Source organism: Nothobranchius furzeri, chromosome 16, assembly GCF_043380555.1.
Source record: "Nothobranchius furzeri strain GRZ-AD chromosome 16, NfurGRZ-RIMD1, whole genome shotgun sequence".
Lineage (NCBI taxonomy): Eukaryota > Metazoa > Chordata > Actinopteri > Cyprinodontiformes > Nothobranchiidae > Nothobranchius > Nothobranchius furzeri.
Window position 1 is genome coordinate 29,984,801 of NC_091756.1, and position 25,903 is coordinate 30,010,703.

Here is a 25,903-nt window from a genome sequence, read left to right on the forward strand (position 1 = left end):
GGTTTGGATGAAGATTCCTTTGGTTTCTTGAAGACGTTTCGCTCATCATTAGAGGAACTGTTCCTGTCAGAACTGACAAAGGTCCTCTGGTGAGAAGCAACACGTCTGTCAAACTGTTTATTTGGAGAAGGTAAATTACTGATTTTTTTCCATTTCCCAACAGTTTTTTTACTCATATCGCCACACCAAGACTTCATGTATTCGCTAGCCAGCCCCCCCCCCCCCCCCCCCCCCCCAGCTGCGCCTCTGGTAACCTGTTCTGAAGCGTATTTTATCAATGATGATAAATAATAAGTTAAAAGTGGATGTGGTGATGTAAAGAGGAAATTCAGTTACATCACCTTCCTGGTTGTAAAATTAAAAATCCCTTCATCATTTACTCAAACACATTCAAAGCGATTAAACTAACTACCGTGTTTCTCAGGAATGGCTCTAATAGTTTGATTGAAAGATTTTTTTCACCTGTCAACTTGAGGAGACTGGGCTGGGGGCGTGTGTTTGGTAATCAGGGCGTGGATCTGGACCGGAGGGGGTGTAGTCAGGGTTTCCTCGCCAGGGAGCCGCAGGGAGAGCACAGACGGAACGGAGCGCGGCAATGCCCACCTGATCGGAGCCGGGCTGAGGTTACTGGAGATGTCTGTAGCTGTTTCTTGACGAATTCATATAAAATCAGAGGTACACTGGATAATCGAGGGAAATGTGGAGCTCCACCATGCGTAATGGGCGCGTTTTTGGCCAAGAGCGGATCAAGAGATTGAAGTGTATCTCCTGAGTTGGTGATGAAATCAGCATGAAGTCGCTTGATGCGCCGTGTTTCCTAGGCTGTATCCTGATCCGGATTGCGACCCATGGGATGTAGTAAATGGAGAGCTGCGTTCAACTTTGGACACCTGAAGGCGCACAAGCTGTCTGCTTTCTTTACCATGATCATCCTCTTCACTTACTACTTTTACTGTCTCAACGGATACTGCGACTCCCTCCCCAGACCTGTGTACTACTGCAACCACCAAACCATCTCACAGGATGGGCTAGAACCGGAACCGCAGGGCTCGTTCACTGCCTCTCCGGTCTCGTTGGTGCGGAAACAGCTGTCGCACGTGCCAAAGAGCGCATCTCCTCAATCGAACAATATTTCTATTTCTAATAGTTTTGGCAGCAAAAAGTTCCCACAGGCCATCATCATCGGGGTGAAGAAGGGCGGCACGCGGGCTCTGCTGGAGTTTCTACGCATCCATCCAGACGTGAGAGCCGTGGGCGCAGAGCCGCACTTCTTCGACCGCTTCTACGAGAAGGGACTGGACTGGTACAGGTAAGACCCACTCTGGGTCCTCTTAAGCTTCCAATAACGGTTTCTGACCAGCTGATGTTTTAGAGCGTCTTTTCTCATTTAATCACATCGGATTTATTTATGATCTGCTCCAGTATACCAGTTATAAGTCATATTGGACATTTTTGCGCTATGTGTAAAAGTTAGATTACCGAACAGCCTCAGTTCAGAGAATCATACTTATTTAATCATATTTATTCAGGCTTGAGGCATGTTTTTTGTCTATTTTAATTATTTTGGGAGCGTTTTTTGCTTTATGTTTTAAAAAATATTTTACAACAACATTTTCAAAACACAGCTTGTTTAAGGCAAAATAGGGAACACTGACATTACACCTAAAATAAGAAGGCATGGCCCTCAGTGCTTAAAAAGTAATAAGTCAGCTGCATGTTTCTAATTTTCCACGGAAAACAGGAAATGCAGTCTGTTACTGTGATTTTTCAGACACATTGGGTGTTTTCTAAAACAGACTAACACAGTAATTAGAGAAGGCGTGGGGAACCCTGGTCCACCAGAGCTGGCGCTATCCAGCATATTTTAGTAACCCTGCATCATCACACCTGATTTCAGTCAGCAGGTGATTAACAGGCTTCTGCAGAGCCTGATGAGCTGCTGAACAGGTGATTCAACCACTGAATCAGAAGTGTTGGAGCAAAGACGTGCAGGATACTGGCCCTGGAGGACCAGGGTTCACACGCCTGAATTAGAGGATCAAAGTTTCCTTTATTTGCAGTTTTCTTAAGACTTTATTGTTTTAGATCTTTACCGAACCTGAGTTATCAATGTTTTTTTTCTTATTTGAATTTTTAGTTAATTTGGACAAAACAGGTTTTAAAATAATGTAAATAATAATGTAAATCTTAATAATGTCATTAAGTTTGACCTCATATCAAATATCTGCATTTATTTTCATGATTTTATTTAATTTAAGAAAAATTTGGTTTTAGTTTAGTTTAGTTCTTGTTCTAAAATACTGGTATTAAGCTATATGCGTAACCTGTTAACCAGTCGGGTTCAGTTAATGAGGGTAATCATTATGACCTGTTAAGGCCACCCAGAGAAATCAGTGTAGACATTTAAGAAAATGTGGAGAAATAAAATAAAAAGATTCTTTGTAAATAAAAAAAGTCTAAAGTCTGCTTCAGGAGTAAAAGCATTCATTGACTTTATTTATTTTATTTATTTATTTTACTATTTCCACTTCTTTACTTTGACTTTAATGTTCTGAAAATATTTTCACATTTTTCTATAAATTTTGCTCTGCTTAGTTTGACTTGACATCCCATCTTTATTGTCGACACTTGCAGTTTATTTCTCTTCTCCTGTGGGTGGTCTCTCCATTGAAGACAGACAGGTGTGTTTAGTGGGAGACGGTTTTGACTGGGGAACACATCTCAACATAACACTGCAGGGTTTCTGGAGGATACTCTAGAGATTTGTTTATATCTACTTTTAGTTTGGAAAAAGATAAAACAAGAAAGTAGGATCAAAGTGCATTGTTGCGTTTTAAATCAGCTCTAAAGTCTAACGTTTCACAGCAGCTCACGAACTGTTCCTTTGTGAATCTTTACTTTCATCATTCATAAACATTCAACTTTTTCCAAACATGAAAACTGCATGATGCATCTTAAACTTTTTATTTAGCGGCTGATAGTGTTGTTCACACATGTAGATGATTAACTTCACTCAGACTAGCCGTTAGCATATCAGTCCTGACGGATAAAATTTTGATTACTGATAACTCTTACACAGATACCCCTTTAGAAAGGTAAAAATATCCCTTCAATTACTTTTTTCCTTTATTTCAATTAGTCCACAAATTTTTGTTTCATTTTGTTCAAGAATCAGATCTCAAATCAGTTGTTGTGATTTCCTGCTCTTATATCTGAAGAATAATAACAACTGTAGCAATTACAAAGCTTTTGGAAATGCATCACACGTCTATGAGTGCATACAAGGCCTGCTTTTATAGCTCAAATCTGGGATTTGTCTGGTTAATTCTGACAAATCTGATCTTATCAGCAGCAGCTCGTCTCCTCTCTTCATTGATATCCCTCAGAACCAATAAGATTCTGCCCTGATAGCGTCCAGGGATGGTGGTGTATTCAGACCCCCACCAATAAACTGTTGTTTATTGAGCTGGCTCCCTATAAGTGTCCGTGTTGGTCTCCTGAGAGCCTTCGTCGATGTCGCGGGGGGAGGGTGGGGTGGCTATAGTCAGGTGATTAATAGAGATATAACTTCAGTTTAAAATCTTTCGCGTTCTTACACTGATGCTTGCACAAATGAAGCTGGTTTCAGGTTCAAAACTTGTAGACGACATCCACATTTGGTTGTCTTGATCAAAAAAGTGTATTGCAGGAAGAACGTGGGTCAACGCAGACGGGTAACAATCAACACGCTTAGGTAGCATGTTGCTAAGTGACAACGCGGATCAAAGTATACGTGCAGAAGAGAAGGTTTGGTCTAATACTCAGCACTGCGTTCAGGAAGAAGACAGGATGGGGGTGTCCTTTCACGAGCCACTTTAAAACTAATGCCTGAGACCAACATTGGCTGCTTCCTTATCAAATACAAGTTTAAAGTGACTGTTTCCTCAAAAAATCTAAGACATTTAATCCAGAGTTTAGGCTAATCTATGAGATACTTATGTGTCACAAAGGTCATCTGCAGGAACATCTTAATCATTAAGGGTTTCATTATTAAAACTTGCTTATGCGTAAAATGGGGTCTGAAAACTACGTTTACTACCTTTACGTGCAAACTGTTTGATTTATGAAAAAACTTGATAGAAAAATTTGATCAGCAAACTTTGGACCTGGAAGCAAAATTCAGAGACGGGAAACTTGGCGGCAAGCTGGTTAGATGGTAATGTTTAATTTAGGACACATTTTCAGACTTGTAGACCTCTACACACACACACACACACACGCACGCACGCACGCACGCACGCGCACGCACGCACGCACGCACGCACGCACACACACACACACACACACACACACACACTCTCTATCAGCAGATTTTTGTGTGTGCAGAGTATTCATAACACTGTTATTTATGGCAGAAAGTGGGTGTGCAGGTGGCAGGATGTCATCCAAACACCTGAGAACATTTCTAGGACAGATGTGATTTATAAAGCAGGAAGTGTGTGGAGCCGTGTGTGAGCAGCATTTTTTAGATCCAAAAATGAGTTTGCAGATTTTTTTCTTCTTTTTTTTTTCTCTTTTTGCTTCTTTCCAGAGTATTTCTCTTATCCGATGGCGCCATCTAGTTGCTGACAAGCATATCACACAAAAACTCTGTTGCTCTGTTTTTTTAAGATGGTGACTTCACATTTCTGTTTATAAATGTGCTTCTGTAACTGGCAAACAGAACTAAAACACGTTGTTTTACAAGTATAATTCTCATGTCATGTTGTGTTCTCATATATTTATATTTTAGAGACTTACTTGTCCGTGAAAAGTTCAGCTACTCTGCATCAGCCAAGGTATTCCATAAATTTGAAGCAAGTAAGCGGTAGTCTGACGCTATTGGTTAGTTCTGGCCGCCACTCAGTTTCCTATTGCATGGAGCTCTGCGGGGCAGGGGGCATGCTTAACAAAAAAAAAAAGACTTATTGCTTAAATTATATCAGAGTACATGATAAGATAATCACTTTTACGGATTTTTGACAAATCATACATAATTTCTGAAGGGGAAAACTCCAGAAAGCTGCTTGAAGTAACAGTTTAATAAGGAATCTAATCAAAATTTCCTAAATGAGGTCCCTGGTGTGTTTAATGTTTTTATACTTTACATATTTAAAAAAAACAATCAAAAATAAGCTGATTGGTTGCAACATCAAATACGTAATGGTTTGGTTCATTTGTTATTCAGTTTGTCTTGATTCTTTCACAATGCGGTCATTACCTCCTCCAAAGTTTTACTTTCTTACACATAGAAGCTAGGTGTGAATGTTACTGCTGTGTAAAGGTTTAAAGCTTTGAAACCTTTAGGTCAGCAGAAACACTTGGTAACTCGGACAAGGCATCAGCTCTTCTGTTGGCTCAGGACTGACCTTTGTTTCTTCAAACTGAGGCTGTTCAAAGTGCAATCTACAGGAGGTCAGATGCTGTTTGTTTACAGCCTTTCCACAGAAACTCATCTCATAAGATCCGAGCCACGATCCAATCAGAGCTCGAGTCCTGTTGTTAGCCACGATCAAACAAATCAGAAAGTTTAAATCTAAACTTTTATTTTTCTTTGACACTAACCTGTGCATTCAGGTTTTTCCAGCATATCTTTTTAGTAAAAGACCGGAAAAGTTTTGTTTTTAGAAGTATAAAACGATACTCTGAACAGGATTAAAGGTGACAGCATCCGTGACCTTTTGTGTTTCTCTGGTAATAAAGCTCTGACCTTACCGTGTTCTTTCAGTAGAACAAACCAAGCACCAAAAGGTCTCCCTTTCTGCTCTTTTACCTTGTGAAAGATAATGAAACATGTCTTTTTGCTCCATCCTAATCAGCTGACAGTTCGTGTCAACACAGTGTGAATTGGACCAGTGTAATGACTAGGCAGACATTAAGCCAGACAGCTCAGGGACATACAAAGGAGCTGAGACAGATTAGGCCCCCAGTTGCTGTTAAACAAGGCTTCATGAAGCATTAGTCAACACCCTGATTCAGATGTTCTCCCAAAGCTGGACCATGATGAGCACTGAGGGCTTCATACACCTCCACCCTAAACACAAAAGTTCTTCTGTACCAATATTTTTATTGTTGGATGTTTCTGATTAACACTGCTTCCTAAAATTGATGCATGTTGTTACTAAAGTTAGAAACATTCTCTCCTTCCATCTACCACCCTGGTTTAGTGTCAGAAAACAAACACTCAAAGATGGTGCATGGTTACCATCCACCTGGCAGCACTCGGGGTCTTTATGATTTGTAGTTTTTTTCTGTTCTGCAGACATAAATAGTAGCTGCACTTTTTACTCTCGGTTTTCAACTTAAATTCCTCAAGATGTTGTGTATGCCAAGTAGCCAAAAGCTGGGTCTTAAATGTACATTGTGCATTTAATGATTATTTACATGAATATATATAGTACAGAATCTGGGAGGCCGCTCAGTAAAATGTTTGGGGAAATTATTTGACCGCATTATGTTTTAGGACCTGAGTGTGGCAATGTGTGAGTAAAAATCCAACCAATGTATCTGTGCTGTCATGTGCTCTGGATAAATGCAATAAACAAATGGTATAAAATGATTTTTTTATAGTAATGAATCAGAGATCTGTTGGTTTATTTGAATGAAAATAAATAAAGGTTGGTCAGAAGCTAAGAGGGGGAAAAATGCAAAAACACAAGAAAAAACATTTAAAATAACAAATTTACTTGGAAATAAAAAACTACAGTTGTTATCTAACAGTTTATTAACTACAAGAAAAATCTACATAAAATGACTACATTTTGTTAGAGGAGTGGTTTTCCTGTTTAATCGGTACATTTGCAGTGGTCGCTACACGGCTGCCAGCTCTGACACATTGAGCGTGACACACAAATTCTCAAATGACTAGAAATTGTTGAGGGTCCCTAAGTGGACCACCGCTTTTGTAAGCGATTCCTCAGAACACAGCTGACCACATATTAAATTCATACTCAAGAGCTTAATAACATGATTGTGAAGTCTGCATCAAGTTTGATTTCTCATTTGTCTCAGAGATATCTCCATTCAAGAAACGCTTTCCTGATGCTGGCCCCTCTGTTGATCAGACCTTATTTTGCTCTTTTTAGCTTCATCACATAAAGGTTGTCCTTGTTTTTTGAGAGGCTCCACCATAATAAACATGATTCAATAAACACCAACTATCTGTAGGTCGTCTGTCTGAGAAACCTTTCATTCGGCCTGTAAAGGGTAATTGTAGCACCTACTGGCTCAAGAGAATGATTGGATGGTTTGGTGTACCCACATATAAATGGACAAAAATGATGTCTATAGTTCACATAAAAGGAATGAACCTTAAAAAAAACACTGAGATTTTCAGGCCACTGTTTGTAAGTCAAGCTTATATCTCATGGATAATGACAGAAAGTAAGAATAAATTGTTAATGTGTCAATAAAATAGAATAAAATAGTTTTAAAATAATCACTAAGAGCTTAAAGTGACAGTGTGCATTTCTTCTGGTGATAGGGGGCAGTAGGTACCTAAATTGTTGCAAGCAAACAGCATTTTTGTGTTGGAGTAAGACTTTACCAACAGATGCTCATTAGGGTCAAAAAGCCCTGGGGAGTGCAAACTTTTGCAAAATAAGCACATCAGACTCCCTTTCATCACTGGCAACAAGTGAAGAGGTAAATGTGTAAAACTACAACATTTAAGAGTGACGAAAGTTTTGTAACCTTTTGTTTCAAATCAGTAAATGCATTTTGTCCTAATGGGCTCCCGTAGAAGGAAACAGCATCTAATATCGCATCACCCAGAGACTTAGACTCGCTCCCATGTATTTTAGACCTGATTTTATGGTCATTTGTTACAAAACCGCCATATTTTTCAACAACTGGGCATCATTTCATTCATTTAGAACATTTTGATGGATATTTCCAGAAATCAATGGTAAAAACTACACATTGTCTCTTTAAAACCAGAGAAACAAAATAAAACAATGTTGACTAATACCATGGACGTAATTTTTGGGGGGGGGGGGGGGGGGGGACACACACTTTTTCCAAAGTCAAGTTTTGATTCCTGCACTTTTTACCATCCAAAAACAACATTACGCTATATTAAATTGACATTGGTTGAGCTCTAGGACCAAGCGGAAAACAACCGTTTGGCTTGAAGCCTGTTTCCCATTAAAGCATACTGTAAAGATACCCCCCCCCCCCCCCGTGTCCCCCCCCCCCCCACTTCTAAAGTGAAAATTACATCCATGACTAATACAATCAAACTTATCTGAACTAGTCACCTTCTTTGCTTAAATTTGAAATGTTATGCCTTAAACATAACTCTGAATGCATCCTACATATTTATTCCGTCATAATGAACGACTGTAAACAGTGTGAGCGAGTTGCTGACGTCAACTGAGGCTATAGTCGGACGGTGGAAGGAATACTTTGAGGAGCTCCTCAATCCCACCAATGCGCATTCCGAGGAGGAACCAGAGCTGGGAGGCCTGGGGATGGACTGTCCGATCTCGGGGGCAGAAGTTGCTGAGGTAGTCAAACAACTACACAGCGGCGGAGCCCCGGGGGCGGATGAGGTTCGTCCTGGGTATCTCAAGGCTATGGATGTTGTAGGGCGGTCATGGTTGACACGTCTCTGCAACATTGCGTGGTCATCGGGGGCAGTTCCTAGGGAGTGGCAGACTGGGGTGGTGGTCCCCATCTTTAAGAAGGGTGACCTGAGGGTGTGTTCCAACTATAGGGGGATCACACTCCTCAGCCTCCCTGGAAAGGTCTACTCCAAGGTACTGGAGAGGAGGGTCCGATCGATAGTTGAATCTCAGATAGAGGAGGAGCAATGTGGTTTTCGTCCTGGCCGTGGAACTGTGGACCAGCTCTATACCCTTGCAAGGGTGATGGAGGGGGCATGGGAGTTTGCCCAACCAATCCACATGTGCTTTGTGGATTTGGAGAAGGCTTATGACCGTGTCCCCAGGGGCACCCTGTGGGGGACGCTCCAGGAGTATGGGGTGGGTGGCTTTCTGTTAAGGGCCATTCAGTCCCTTTACCAGAGGAGCGTGAGTTTGGTCCGCATAGCCGGTAGTAAGTCGGACCTGTTCCCAGTGAGGGTTGGACTCCGCCAGGGCTGCCCTTTGTCACCGGTTCTGTTCATCACTTTTATGGACAGAATTTCTAGACGCAGCCGTGGTGTGGAGTGTGTCGAGTTTGGTGGCAGGAGAATCTCGTCTCTGCTTTTTGCGGATGATGTGGTCCTCCTAGCTTCATCCAGCTCTGACCTTCAGCTCTTGCTGGGTAGGTTCGCGGCCGAATGTGAAGCGGCTGGGATGAGGATCAGCACCTCCAAATCTGAGACCATGGTTCTCGACCGGAAAAGGGTGGCTTGCCACCTCCGGGTCGGGGGAGAGGTCCTACCTCAAGTGGAGGAGTTTAAGTATCTCGGGGTCTTGTTCACGAGTGAGGGTAGGAGGGATCGGGAGATCGACAGGCGGATTGGTTCGGCGTCTGCAGTGATGCGGACGCTGAGCCGATCTGTCGTGGGGAAGAGGGAGCTGAGCCAGAAAGCCAGGCTCTCGATTTACCGGTCGATCTACGTCCCAATCCTCACCTATGGTCATGAGCTTTGGGTAATGACTGAAAGAACGAGATCGCGGATACAAGCGGCCGAAATGAGTTTCCTCCGTAGGGTGGCCGGGCTCAGCCTTAGAGATAGGGTGAGGAGCTCGGACATTCGGGAGGGACTCGGAGTAGAACCGCTGCTCCTCCGGATCGAAAGGAGTCAGTTGAGGTGGTTTGGGCATCTGGTCAGGATGCCTCCTGGACGCCTCCCCGGGGAGGTGTTTCGGGCATGTCCTGCCGGCAGAAGGCCCCCGGGTCGGCCCAGGACACGTTGGAGAGGTTACATCTCCAATCTGGTCCGGGAACGCCTTGGGGTCCTGCCGGAGGAGCTGGTGGACAAGGCCGGGGAGAGGACGGCCTGGAGCTCCCTAGTTGGGATGCTGCCCCCGCGACCCGGACCCGGATAAGCGGAGGAAGACGAGACGAGATAATGAACGACTGTGTGTGTTATTCTGTGGCTTGTTTGACATTTCATTTTCTTGTCTTTTCCTTTTCCGTTTTCCACTTTCTTGCCCTTTGTGAATTCCTCAACATAATTTAGGCTTCTAAAAGTATTATTAATTTAAAATAATTACATACTAAGTACCTGGAGATTCGCTTAAGTCACTTTTAAACTGAATTTGTGAAGCCAAGACACTCATGTGCTGGATGGTATTGCGGAAGCATTTCTGCTCTGACAGAGCTTTTCATCTCAGACTGCTGGATGGGTCTTGGAGCTCAAACATGGCCCCTGTCCTCACTGGGTAATACACATGGACGCCATTAAAGGAAGCGTTTGGCAAATTGTTTGAGAAAAACATGTTTAAATGTAAAAGGGCTTGGCTTTACCATCTACTGGCAACAACTGTGTGGTTTTGTGCTGGAGAACAAGGGTTCAAACAGCATTCATTCACAATACTTCAGCCATTCATTTTCCTCCTTCCCACACATGAATGTCGTTTCTCAGTATCAATCACTTCCATTCATCTCCTTCTAAAAGCCCAGATCTTTTGAGAAATGGTTGATTTATGTCGTATTAAACATTTAGTGTATTCATTTTTTTAACTTCACTGTAATTCAGATTATAGTTTATCTTAAGTCAATTGTTTTTGTGCAAAAGTTAGAACTGAGTACTCCAATATCCTAAACAACCTTTGTTTGGACAAATAGTTGACACGGTGAACTGCTGCAGTGTACTTCTGCTGTGTTCAGACTAGCCATTAGCTCATCAGTCCTGTAGGAACATTTTCTCTAAACTGGAGACATTCAGGAAGTTATCAACAACACGGTAGGCGGTAAATGTTCATTCTGATGTATCCCTCTTAAGGGATGTTTTTGTTCATCATTTCTCAATAACTGACCACATTTTATTTTTCCAAATATATTTCCTGTCAAGATTTCTAATCACTAGGGATTCTCCCGTTGAACTCTGTTCTGCTCACATTCGTGGAAGCTGCATGCTGCTGTGAGTGTTTTTCAAGCTGACAACGGATTTGAAGTTGAGGGATTCTTTTAGTGAGGAATTTGGAAGAATAGGGAATGTAGAGCTGGAGCTGGAGCGAGAGAGCGAGAGAGAAAAGCAGCGGGTCTACTCTGATGACTAAGCTTCTCACCCTATCAGGGAGAGCCCAAAACCCTGCAGAGAAAACTCATTACCCAAAGCTCGTGACCATGGGTGAAGGTAGGAACACTGATTGACCGGTAAATCGAGAGCTTTGCTTTCCAGCTCACCTCTCTTCACCACGACAGATCGGTACGATGCCCACTTCACTGCAGGCGCAGCGCCAATCCGCCTGTTGATCTCACGCTCCAGCTTTCCCTCACTTGTGAACAAGACCATGAGATACTTAAACTCCTCCACTTGAAGCAGGACCTTGTCCCTAACCTGGAGAAGGCATTCTACCCTTTTCCGATTCAAGACCATGGTCTCGGATTTAGACGAACAAGATCCAGTAAATTGTGAATAAAAGCAGAATAATTTGTGGAATAAAGAGCTTATGTGGCAAAACTGAGCTTCTTCATCTTTTTTAATTTTTTAAATTTTTTTCCCCGTTTCCTGTCTGGCTGTGAAGCAAACAGAAGCATCAAAGCTTCTGCTTTAATGTTAAGCTTGATACTTAAAACTTTATTGTTATTGTTTTTTGAATGCTTTGTAATTCCAACCAGACACGGAGACAGAGGTGAAAGAGAAAGGAAGATACAAAGGGAAGAGGGGGTTCCACAAAAATAAATAATCAATGATAAACAAGTCTGCTTCTAGACCATCAGAAAGAGAAAAACAAACAAAAATAGGAGACAACAATACAACAAGAGCAAGCTTTCACTGCGTCATATAAAATTGACATTGTTTTGCTGATAAATCACAGTGCTTTAAGTGCCAACCACAGCCTTAAGACATGTGTTGAAAATGCCCAAGTCCATACTTATGAGAGCACCATGTGAGCACCTGTGTGCGTACACACACTTGTATATGTAAGCTTTCTCTATAGGAGCATCCGATAGAGAGTGTGAGTGGCCACAGATCTACCCCCAAAGATGTGTAGGAGATAGAGGGAGCTCCAAGCCCCAGAGATCCAGGAGCTGCCCCAGAGTGCAGGGATCCCAGGGAGACTGTAGCCAGAAAAGCCCCAGCCCTCTCTCGAGAGATGCAGAGGATCGCCCCGGGGGGCCACAACCATCAGCCAGCAGAGTCCTGGGAGATATCAGCGGCAAGCCCACAGGCTGGCCCGCAGCCTCCCACCCCCAAGCCGGCCGAGCCCAGCGACCTGGGACCCTGGGGTGACCAACCCCGCCGGGGACCCAAAAGAGCCCAGTGATTCAGGTCGCACCAGGCAGCCACCGGATCAGACAGATGCCAAAAATCTTGAACCCCCTGAGACGGGAGCTGCAAACACTCAGGCAGACCAAGGCACCACACTCCACACCAAATGTGACAGGGGTAGGGTAGGCGAAGATGTGTAGCAGCACAAGAAGTCCCAGGAGAGGGGAGGAGTCCAAGACCCCACCTGACATATACAGCCATACACAGACACACTCAATACAACATACAACCTAAGACTTACAAAAATGAATGCCAGACACCCACTCACGCTCCCCATACACACCCTATTCACTCGGGTCCTGGTACTGCTGCACAAAGCATACAACCATCACCGGTTCTCAGAGTTCGCCCCTTTCTGTTGGGGTGATGATGAGCAAACACCCCCGCCCAATGCCGAGCAAAGAATCCCACCACCCCAGACCCCAACCAGACAGCCAGCTCCTCCTCCTAGCCTCCAGCCCCGGGAAGCCAAGCAACAACAGATGTGAGCTAAGACCCCTAGTCTCCCTCTGCCTGCTCCAATACAGTGTTGGTGCGTGTTGATGAGGTGTATTCCATGGCTGGGGTGAGCGGGCAGTGCAGGCATCGTCTGGCCTACGCCAGCTGATGCCACCACACAGCCCTACTTCCCCCCACAGCCCTCTGTGTTTAAGTGCAGTTTAAAATTGGAAGTGGGCACCGGCACTCGGGATGAGGCTGAAAGAACCCCTTGCCAAATGCCATTGAGTGTGCTCACTCCCAAGACCCTAAGTGTGTGTTTGCGTGGAATGTCGTTGGTGGAAGTGTTTAATGAGCTAATAAAATTTTATGGCAGGCTGCCACAGAAATGCGGAAATGGGGTCCATACCCACACCCCCTGACTTGCCCACCCCCAAGGTCCTATGTGCATGTTTGTGTGATGATGTGAGGGAGCAGGAAGAGAAAAAATGTATAGGGATGGGGGGGAATGGCTGGTTGGCCTAAGCCCTCCATGGAGCCAGCTCCCCCACTGGCCCCAATAGGTGCCTCTGTTCCCAAAATGTCACCCAGGGCATGGAGACCCCAGCCCATCTCGCCAGGGCCCAAAACAGCAGCATTGCAGAGCCCCACGGAGTCCGAGGGCACCAACCCAGCCCCACCCCAGCAGAATATCTACTACCATCCCTGCATTTGCACAACTTCCAGAATATAGAAGACATAAGACATCTAGGTAAGGTTGGGTCCTCCCCCTCCTGGACATCCCCCTCCCCCGTGATGGGACAGTATTGTTATTATTTCAGAGGAGCCAAGGTCCACCTGAGGCCCCTGAGCTTGGGCCAGGCACTGCTGCGTGTTCCCTACTTCTTCCCGGCAGCATACAATTCAGGACCCAATCCCCAAGGTCCCGCCCAGATCACCACATGGGGCCCGCCGCCCCCACACCCGAGCCCCCACCCAGACCCATTCAGGGGCGATGCAGCCAACAGGCAGCAACCCGTGGTCACCGCCAAGACCCCCCCAAGGGGCCCCACTCACAACCACCAGTATCCACCCCCCAAGGCAACCCAAACATCTCCAGAGCGGGGTAGCAGCCCCCCAGCCCCAGACACCCACAGGGAACCCACCTCCAAGGAACGTCTGGATGGTCCAAACTCAGACACTCTACCCCATCACCCACATCATTCCGCAGGACAATTTCAATGACCCCCTATCATCGCTATGTGATGGAACCGATCAAAGGAGCCCAGAGAGATTGGTTTGAAGTGGAAGCAGAGGCTGTATCAAGTGTAATATGATCTAACAAAAGATTTCTATCCAGGTTGATGCAAAGAGTATCTCTATTTTTCCAATTTATGAGGATAGTTTTTTTAGCGATGCATATAGCAGTCAGAACCACGTGAACCAAAGATGTTTCAATCGGGATCTCGTCCAGCTTTCCCAGCAAACATAAAGAGTGGGAAGTTGGGATATGACATTTCAGACACTTTGACAGGTCTTCACATACTCTACCCCCAAAATTCCTGGACAGGTGGACAGGACCAAAGTACGTGGATGTGTCAGGAATGTTGTTTGTGCAGTGTGTACAGGTGTCAGACGACACAAACCCCATCCTGAACATCCGATGACCTGTATAGTGTAATCTGTGCAGAATGTTGTACTGAATTAATTGTAAATTGGAGTGTCTGATCATTTCAAAAGTTTTTAAACAAGTCTGGGACCAGAAGTTCTGGTCAAAGTTGACTGAGCTTCTTCTTCCACTCACTCATGTATGGTCCTGCAATATTTGTGTCTGACCCGCCTTCGTCTGCAGACTCATTAATTTTTAAAAAGTACTTCACAGTGAAATAAGCTTAAAAGGAAATTAAGCCATTTTGGTTTGCTTTTAGCACCCTCTAATTTCCGATGAGTAGAACCAAAAGCAAGATCTCCTTGTTGAGCGTTCGTCTTTTTAACACCATGGTCTAACAGCTGAAATGTCTCCCAGCCTTCCTTAGTGTCTAGAGGAGTGATTCATCACTAAATCAAACAAATCAGCTGTATTCATGATCTAAAACATGCAGGAAACATGCTGGAACCAGACTGCAGCACCAGGCATATCAGCTCAATTTTTTTCTGGGTCCAATAGACCGGACCAGCACTCTGCAGTCTCCACAGTTTCACTCTCCATCTTGGTGGTCCAATTTGACTCGCCTGCTCCTGTGAGTTTTGCTTTGTGAGCCAAGGGACCCCAGCCCCAATGCAAGGCTCTACTCTACTGTGACTGTCAGATCATCAGAAGATGAGGTGGCTAAAGGGCTACATGGTGGGTCATTCGGTAGCACTCCCGCCTTGCAGGAACAATGTCACTGAAGCTTTTATTCATGGAGTTAGCATGTTCTCTTCATGCATACGATTTTCTCCAGGCACTCCGTTTCCTCCCACAGACCAAAAACATGCTAATCAGGCTGACTGGAGACTAAACCGTCCCTAAGTGGGAGTGAGTGTGATTGGTTGGTGCCTCTATGTGTCCATGTGATGGACTAGCAACCTGTCCAGGGTGTCCCCCCACCTCTCACCCGATAACTGCTTGAAGTGAACTCCCTATGACCCTAGAGTAGTGGTTCCCAACCTTGGGTCCTTGACCCCCTTGGGGGTCCCCACAAATTTGGTTGTTCTGAGGTTGTGAGGTTACCAAGACTGTTTTTAAAAATGTAATCAATAAAATTACACCCAGTAGTATAATCAGAACTTTGAGGGTTGTTACTCTTTATCTCTTTACAGTGTTGGGCAAGTTACTTCAAAACTGTAATGCATTATTTATTACTTGTTACCCTCATTTTAAAGTAATTCGTTACATTACAATATTACTCATTTTAAAATGTAAGGCATTACACTACTTTAGCATTTCTTTAAGTTACTTTCACCAAAACAACTTCAGTATGAATCTGGTAATCTGACGCTCAGTGAGCTCATGACATGTATGTGGAAAGTAGGGTTGTCACGGTAACCGGTATAGCGGTAAACCCCGGTAAAAAAGTTGACAATAAAAATAACCGTCCAGTTTTTAATAAACTAAATTATCTCTGTGGGTTTACCGTGGCCGCGGTTTCGGCGCGGTGACCCTTACCAGCCACCTTCGCTTCAGCTGAAGTTCCCGCGGCGCGCACACGCACTTTTTAGTTTGCAACGGCACCAAAACTTTGAAGCTGAAATAATGGCCGAAGGAGGAGACGGCAGCGCCCAGGACATCCATCAGCCCTCAAAGAAGACTAAATCGGAAGTATGGGCATATTTTGGATTTCTGAAAAACGCTGAGGGACAGTTAATAGAAGACGGCTATCCCGTTTGCAGAACGTGCAGGAAACAAGTGTCTGCAAAAGGCAGCAACACTTCGAATCTAACGGCACATCTGCGTGACCATCACCCATGTCTCTACAGCCAGTGCAAGGTAAGTTTACATTAGCATTTTAGCTTAAATGCATGACGTGAGGACTTTTGGCTGAGGGAGAATGCAACGAGTCACTATATACTGCAGCCGCAGCGTCCTCTGCCAGCATTTAAACCGTGTCACGGACACCCTGTTGCTGGATGAAGCATCTTATTTGTTGATGATGAAGAGAAATATACAATTAGTCCCTTGTCATTGATTTGTTTACTTACTCAATGCCATTTATACTTGAACATTTGGATTTGATTACATAGTGTAGTAGTTATTTTAGTAATTTGTTTAAAGTGGCTATTTATTTTAAATACATATTTTTTTAAGGTTGACTTGTACAGCGCTCAAGTCAAGTGTGGACTGGAGTTTTAGATTTTCATTTTGATAATGAAGAAAACAAGTATATGAGAAAACAAGTGGTGTTTCTTTGATTTGTTTACATATTGTTTATGTTTTGAATGTTTGGATTTGTATCATTTAAACCTGCACTGACTACTGTAACATGTTCCAGAAAAAGAAGCTATTTGTTCCTTTACTTGTGAAAAGTTGCACTTTTGCTAAGACTTTGTGTTATTTTAGGTTTAATAAACACTGTTAAACCTTTTCAAAACTATTTCAGTTTGTGTAGAACAGGACTATCATTGCTTTCTGAACATATGCAACACCGTTTAAAAAATACCGCGATAATACCGAAAACCGTGATAATTTTGGTCACAATAACCGTGAGGTTAAATTTTCATACCGTGACAACCCTAGTGGAAAGTGATGTGGTGTCTGAGCTAGGATTGCTGTTAAAAACAGTCAGATGTAATAACAGTGCTTTAAAATGATTGTTTATTAAATAAAAGCAACAACAATCTGTACTCTCAGCACGCTGCCATCTTATATTAACTGAGCAGGGAGTAAGGTGGTGGGGGCTCAAAGCATATATTTTCCTTGGTCCCCAAATGCCTTGATACGGCCCTGGATGTGGGACTGACTTCTGGGGTGATCTGATTCTATCACATGTAAAAATATTAAATGCTTATATATTATTGCTTTTCACTGGTAAAAATGTGTATTGGGGATAAATCTACCTACTTTTTTTCTTTTCAAGCACTTTGTTTTGTTTTCTTGATTTTATTTGAATAATTTCCTGCCCTTTCTCTCTCTAACCTTCCTGCATGCTGCATGTTTTCTCCATCTTCCAGAAAAACTGTTTCCTAGATTTCCTACTTTCTAACTAATCAGCCAAAGGGATCTACCGAACGTGAAAAAATAAATTAATTAAAAAAGCTTCATATGCGCTGCGCTCCAGCAGCAATGACTTGAAATCACCGGCGCACAGATTATGAACTCAGCTGAAAAGTACATGAAGTACCAGAGAATATGGGCTGATATAAACGATCGCAAACGAATTACTTTGTTTTGGTGGAGATGATTTTGTGAATATAACAGCGGCCGCGCGCAGGACGCAGCTGGAGTATTTGAGCCATTACCGCTGCATCCTCTCTGCTCACAGAATGCCCGCAAAGCTGAGTCCATAAATGACGTAATATATGTGGATACTGGATCTTTTTTCAGGCTTCCCGCAATTTGAATTTTTAGGAAACCCACATCTTGATTCTGGGTTTGAAAATGCATTGTAATTACTGCGTTACTGACAATTGTACTGAGTAAATATTACCATTATCTTTCCCTGTAATGCCTTACATTACCACATTACAGCAAAAAGCAATGCATTACAGTAATTAGTTACTTTTGTACCGTGTTACTCCCAACATTGTCTCTTTATAAAGTTTGTAATTAATCTCTTGTAAGGTGTGTAGGAGTTAGGGTTGGGGGTCCCTGACTTGTCTTTGACACAGGCATGGGGTCCTCATGGAAAAAAGGCTGGCAATGACGGCCCAGGAGGGTAAAAATGGATGAGAGGATGGATGGATGGATGGATGGATGGATGGATGGAGTGAACGATCTCTGTAACAGTTTGCTGTGTTTCATCATGACTGATTTAATTCCAGTCTTCTGGATTTCATCACCAAACAGTCGTGACTCAAACGTGCATGTCTAGTAACACTCGCCCTTCTCCAGCCACAAACCCAATAACATCTATATCTTTCTGTTAAACAGAGAGGAAATAGTGAGACTGAAAGAGATCTTAAAGATCTGAGTGAGTGATGAGCTGCCACCCCTAATGCTCCATGACAATTTAATCCAATTTCTGCTCCTGTTTTCCTACTTTTCTCCTTATATCCACCCAACCTCTCATTATGCTATTTGTTTTCAGCTCATTTGTATCAGGCGTGCATGCACAAGATGTTCAGGCAGGAGCATCTTCGTATTCTAAAGATCACAAACTAAAGAGTAGAAAGGTTCAGTTAAATTTGTTCTTGGTGCATGATACTGATACAAACATTTATTTAGGATGACACACTCAATTCTCAATAAATAGAAAATGTTATAGGAATTTTAAAAATGATTCCGTGTGTCGTGCTGATCCTGATGTCCTCCTGTCTGATTGGGAGGACGGAGGTCCTGGTTATCCCTCCGAGCTCAGGTACTTTCACGACAAAAAGTCAGCTCTGAAAGAAAACTCAATTGGACTTAACTAACTTAGGATGAGTGGTTTATTGTTTTTGACGTTGGTGCTGGCTTCTAGAGGCAATTGAGTTAATTATACTTCATACACTAGCACGCTAGGCGAGGTCTCGACTTTTGGACGAGCAAAACAAGATGAGACATAGTGATGGGTGGAAATCTGGAAACCATTGCCGGCTCATGTGTGTGTGCGTGCGTGCGTGTGTGTGTGCGCGTGTGTGCGTGTGTGTGTGTGTGTGTTTCCAAGACATGCTCAGTCCACCCTAAAGAGCTAGTTAGATGACACTAATAGAAAACCACTGAATGGCTGTTTCCAGTTTTTCAGCCTGTGCTGTTACCAAAAGTCGTTTCCATTTTTCTGCTCAAACGTTGTTGAGAATGAGCTGAGAAACCTCAAGGATAAAGGCTGGAATTGTTAGGAAGTGGCTTTTTGGAGGTGAGTGATACCGGGTGTTTTCCACTGTAATGTGGATACATGGACAACTTGAGGCAGGTTTCTTGTCCCCCTCCCAATTTTTGAGTTCATTTGTAAGAAAAATCTTTACATTGTTATTAAATCAGGTAAGTAAAATTATTTTAAATTGATTCATTTAGGATCCTTTAAATTTTTTGAGAAAAACATCAGCGGATTCATTTTCCATCCCTTTACATTTATTTTTCAGATGCTATTTAATGTTCTTTTATAAATGTATCTGCTTGTTATACTGCAGGTACTTAAATAATTATTACAATAAAATTTATTTATTTATTTAAACACAATTTTATACGGAGGAATAACCACTTGAGATGAAACATCTAGTTTTCCAGTGGGCCCTCCTTTACAGCAAAAAGAAGAACAAAAATTAAGAGCAAGAAAGCAGAGCAAAAATCAAAACATTACAACAATCATTTACAGACACATCCACACACAAACACACCCTCAAAGGCTCACAAATACATTTCCTCCTCTCAAATCTCCCGTAAGGTTGCATAGCGTGTTTCTGTAATTGGTCGTTTCTCCTACCCGTCTGTCCTCTGGTCTCTCCATCCTGCTCTTGGATAAGGCTGGGTGTGGCCCTGTGGCTCTCAACTGTTCACACATGAAGCCACGCAAGTAGGCCGCTGTGGGTCCAGCAGGAATCCAACAGCAGATTTTCCCATTTGATAACTGGAAAGTGGGTGGAAATAACCAGTCATAGTAACAAACACACACAGCTCCCCATTTATGCACATGTCCATATGTCAACAATCTGTAATTACAAGCATCTGAATCATAAAATCACTACTTCCTGTGTTGGGGCTCTTTCTGTCCTCATGATTTTTGACTGGGGTCATTTATTTGAATTGTGTGTTTGTTTGTTTTTAAACTTTAATGTGAGTTTTTTTTATTAAGACCATAGGGGACTGAACACAAAATTAAAATAGTCGTTGAGATATTTTTAAGGAGATTTCTGTGAAAAGAAATCCGAAAACCTAGCTTACCTGTTAACTTGAGCAACCTCAGTTTAGAGACATAAAGATGAATGTGCCTTTCCAAATAAAACTAAGGTGGATTTCTAAAAAATGTTTTAAACAACTTGAGTCTTAAAAATGAATATAGCAGTTTATCAAAATACGCCCTGTATTGGCTAGTGGGTATCTCATTCATCCAGTCAGAATTCCTCTTGATGTTTCCATACTGAGGTTGTTTGAATAAATATCCACAGTAGGTACGACATTCATTATACTTCTGAATGATCATTTCAATGCAATTTTTCTGTTTTTAAATATAGGTTTTCTTCACTCGTTCGCTAATACGGAGAAGCCAACAGCTATAAAGGGTGGATGTCAACCTGGTCATTAAAAATTATAACACAATTATTATAAGCAAAACGTTATACAGTAAGTTGTCTTACAAACAATAATCTAAACAGTATAAATGTTTTTCACACTTGTTTCAGTGCAGAAAATATTTAGGAAGGGTTTTTTTAAGTCTTGGCACATGCAAATGTGAGTAACCCTATTCATGAGTGTAGCTATCATTAAGCTGCTTCTGCAGCTCAGGCCTTCATCCCAAATCTGTGCTCAGCAGAGCAGCTCTCAGTTCCAGTCCAGCTTGTCCAGGTTTAGCCAGTTTTGGCACTTCCAACAGCAGCGGGTAAAAATTAGTGGCTTTGTTCAAAGTCACACAAGCATTCACACATAAAAGCTTACGGCTCTTCCTCCTGTCAGGCTGACAGATCGACCCCTGTTATTAAGGTTTCTCACAGGAAACTGTGACTGACCTCTTCTCACTCACCCACCACTGTCCGGCCTCCAGACGTGTCTATTAACCGTTACGCCTCTTGTTTTTCCTCTCAGCTAGACACATTCTTCTGCTCTTTCCTACCGACCTACCCCAGTGATGCAAACCTCCTCGGTAAAAGTACTCATCGCCGCACCGATGTGTCTCCCAGACTTGAAGCCTCCTGCGCCACACACACACACGATTGTCAGCTCATGGATTTTTGTCTTTGCTCATTAACGTTTTAGACTGATGTTTTAATATCTTTAAATGTTTGATTTTTAATTCTTGTTTCATTAAATATTTTTGTGACGTTTAATGATTCCAGATCATGCTTTTTAAACCTTTGAGAGCAAAGGTAGGCAAAATAAATGATAAAACATTATCATTGGCACTACTGTGGTGTCATTTAATACGAGTTATTTTTAATAGGCTGAATTTATAACTGGAAATGAAATGGTCTGTTTCAATTAGGCTCCGCCCACACACTCATTCCTACGAAACATGCCTACGACAGCATCTTAAGCCTGATTTATACTTCTCCGTGAGCTCTGCAAGGGAGAGATGCACACAGTGCCAGACAGGTTTTCACATTCGAACTTCTGTTCAGGCAGCGGGAATTGCAACGCTATTCCACGCCAGGACAACAGAGGGCGGAGTGCTGTTCTGTGGTACCCTGCCACCATAACACTCATGTATCTGGTCCCCGATTGTGTATTTACCTGATATTTAGCAATGTGTTCATATATTTCAGAGACTTTATAACACAGGCAAATTTGTCCTTCATTCTCCTCCACCTCTTCATGCGGTCGCCACCTCCAAACCCACTTTTACCGTCATTTCCGTCCACATTTGCTCCATATTTTGTACTCGCTCACTCACAGGTTAACATGTTGGTGATAAACACATTGTTTTTCCACATAATGATAATTATATATATATCAATCAGTAAAAATGTATAGATTGTTTTGGATGCTGGGCAGGTTGAAGCATTGTTATTTAGTCTGTTAATGTAACATAAATTACTGTGAGATTATTACTGTGAAGCACCTTTTTGAAGGCACCATACAAGAAAAAAAAACTCTTCATCTACTAAATACCTTGAAATGAAATGTTTTGAATCTGACTGAATTATGGGAGGTTTTACAAGATGTAATTTGTTTATGTAGCTTTTAGAACACAAACCAAAAATCAATAATTTCCAAATAATTCATCAGAGAGCAAAAATGAAACAAAAGCTTTTAATAATTGTAATAAATAAACTTAATATAACACTGAACACAATATAATTTGAAATCTAGTATTGATCGTTATCAAGCATTATTAATTATATCACTGTAAATAATAAATCTTGCTGTGTACAATCAAGTCTGAATATATTTTTTGCTGTTTTATTGTTGTTGAGAAAAATGGGTTTCTAGAGACTTATATACGTATTCATGCAAAGTTGTCCAACTTTAAAATTTTATGTAACCCATGCCAACTCCCGGTCGGGGGAGAGGTCCTGCCTCAAGTGGAGGAGTTTAAGTATCTCGGGGTCTTGTTCACGAGTGAGGGTAGGAGGGATCAGGAGACCGACAGGCGGATTGGTTCGGCGTCTGCAGTGATGCGGACGCTGAGCCGATCTGTCGTGGGGAAGAGGGAGCTGAGCCAGAAAGCCAGGCTCTCGATTTTCCGGTCGATCTACGTCCCAATCCTCACCTATGGTCATGAGCTTTGGGTAATGACCGAAAGAACGAGATCGCGGATACAAGCGGCCAAAATGAGTTTCCTCCGTAGGGTGTCCGGGCTCAGCCTTAGAGATAGGGTGAGGAGCTCGGACATTCGGGAGGGACTCGGAGTAGAACTGCTGCTCCTCCGGATCGAAAGGAGCCAGTTGAGGTGGTTTGGGCATCTGGTCAGGATGCCTCCTGGACGCCTCCCCGGGGAGGTGTTTCGGGCATGTCCTGCCGGCAGGAGACCCCCGGGTCGACCCAGGACACGTTGGAGAGGTTACATCTCCAATCTGGTCGGGAACGCCTTGGGGTCCTGCCGGAGGAGCTGGTGGAGAAGGCCGGGGAGAGGACGGTCTGGAGCTCCCTAGTTGGGATGCTGCCCCCGCGACCTGGACCCGGATAAGCAGATGAAGATGACGACGACCTAACTGACTCCGGTTTGAACTGTGTGTTTATTCATTTTGTGTCTATGATGAAGCCATGGAGACTTAATAAAGAAGCCACCTTGTGAGCAGTGAATCCTTAATTGTTGTCAGTTATACAGAAATACTTGATTTCAAGAGGAAAGACAGCTGAAAATGTAGTTATGTAAAGGTTTGACACAACATGGAAATTAAATTAGATATCCAAATTTGAATTTTATCATCAAATAAAATTTTAGAATAAATAAACACATTTTAAGGGAGTAAAGGGGAAAAGGAGATTAACACCTTTCAGCATGTGCATTTCCTGCTTTTTCCAGCAGTGATATTGCTAATTCTGTTGAAGGAACTTCACTGTTTAAGGAGAGACAGCTGGTGAAAATGATATGTAAATAAGTAAGAATGCCTGTAGACCTACATAATTAAGCAAAACTGAAACACTAATATAAAGTATGTATATATATTTTTTTTCTCCCTTCGAATCTGGGAGGGTGGAACCCCAGCGCCAGCTATGGACGAGCCCCCAGGGGGCCCAACTTGATATTTTTTCATGGGGCCCAAAATCTCTGGCAGCCCCCCTGCCGACACCCACGGTAAAACGGACATTTTACCCAATTGTAATTTTGACCCTCTTGCAGTTTAACCTTCCCCTAACCCCCATCCTAATCTTAACCCACTTGCACACGCAAAATTTTGTTTCTAGTTGTATCTTTCCTCTAAAACATGGTTCACAGGAAATTTAGAACAAGAAACTGGGTTACGGTTATGATGGGGGTGAGAGGAAGGTTAAATCGCTAGAGGTTAGAGGTTAAATGTTGGTGAAATCTGTTTTATCGGAAAGTGATGCTCTGGCACAGCGCGCTTGGTCACCCTTCATCAGTTTTAACTGCTTCGAGTGTGAGAATGTGTTGATGTGCTTGTGTGGACCTCCATTGGTTTCCATTCATTTTAGGGACTCCACTATGCCTAACCCATGCCATAACCGTAATCTTAATCAATGCTCTTCTATTCCTAACCCTAACCTAAACTAAAACTTCATTCACACCATATCTTGAAAACCAAGTATTAGGGTGCTTAACATTGCATGCATCAGCAAAATGTCCTCCCCGAGTGTACCACAGGGGCCGGACTTAGCAACAGATATGAATAAAAATGTAGCTAAATATATTATTTATAACAAACATACTAAAGTAAAAGTAAAAGTACAGACTTTAAAAACAACTTAAGTATAAAAACACAAAAAACTACTTGATTACTGTAATGCGGGTAAAAGTAATTCATTACTTTCCACCTCTGCTTATAAGTTCATACAACTGAGTTTTACGTTCTTCAAACAGCCTACAAAATAATTTATTTACAGAAATCTGTTAACATTCTTCAAAAATAATCTGATCTTTGTTTTTCATCATCAAACACTACAGCAGATTTCTCTTCATAAATCCAAGAGAAGCATGAACACAGAGTGACTTAAAAATACTTAATTTATAAAGTTCATAATAAAAAGTTGACATTTGAATTAAAAAATTAAGTTTATATTGTTAGTTAATATTAACAATATTGTTTTTATCTTTTATTTTTTTATTTAACATTCTTATTTATCTACATTATACCACAGCTCTGAATTAATAATAAACGTTGTAGAATTTGAACTTTTGTCAAACATTTTAGTTTCTACTTAAAGTGTCAGAAGTTACATTAAGACAGAAAAAGCTAAGAAAACTGTTTCTTCTGATGAATTTAATCCTAAAATCTGGCTGTGGCAGCCCGAGAGCAGGAAACTTGTGTCTAAAGAGGAATAAAATCTCTTGTGTTTTCTTTAGATGACAGTCGATACATTTAGTCAAAGACTAGAGTCTGGCCAGAAACATCATCCATCTAAAGCAATGGTCCAAAATCAACAGACATAAAGAAAAACTCTCCTTTACATCCACTTTATTGAATAACTCACACTCCCTGCTGGACTTCAATCAGCCCACAGAAACTCCAAGGCCCTGTATTTTCAGACGGTGATGACAAACCTCTTTTCCACAAAGATCTTTGAACACATGCAGTTAAACTCTATGTGTCTCTTCCTGGTCCATTCACTGGATAGATTTTTTCAAACTTGTCAAAAACATTCATGAGCCAATCTGACAAATACGCCAAGTGGATGTGGAGGAAGATGAGGAGTTTGTTTTATTTTGAAAATTAAGCTGAACGTACAAGTGAGAACCCTTCATGATGGTGCGTGCGCTCCACGTCAGTTACAACGACCAACAGCTGACCTTCAGGCTGGACCATGATGGAGATTAAGAGGCTCTGGGTCTGGCTACAGAGCGGGTATAGATCACAGCATTTAGAGTTCTGACACACACACACACACACACACACACACACACACACACACACACACACACACACACACACACACACACACACACACACACTTCATTGCTTCCAGATGTGAACCCATCTTATGAAAAAGGAGTTGTGCATGTGTGTATGTGTTAGTGTTTAAGAACGTGCTAAGAGATGATTTGTGCTAAAAGGGAAAGGAAATCAAGCTGAATGGTTGCAGATTGTTTCAAAAACTGAAATAGTCAAGATGTTTAAATTATTATATTCAGCATCTAAGTGCTTTTTATTTCTTCCTCTGAGCAAAATCTAGTTCTCACGTGTGCC

At 42.3% G+C, this 25,903-nt stretch overlaps 1 protein-coding gene across 1 annotated transcript in view; it reads left to right on the forward strand.

Annotated features, from left to right (window-relative positions):
* The first annotated feature begins 535 nt into the window (after positions 1 to 535).
* The window catches only part of LOC107388138 (heparan sulfate glucosamine 3-O-sulfotransferase 3B1), a 33,572-nt gene continuing 8,204 nt past the window's right edge, over positions 536 to 25,903 (forward strand). Inside the window, exon 1 of the mRNA XM_015963540.3 lies at positions 536 to 1,309. Coding sequence (XP_015819026.1) covers positions 849 to 1,309 — 461 coding nt within the window. The 5' untranslated portion in view covers positions 536 to 848. The remainder of the gene's footprint in view (positions 1,310 to 25,903) is intronic.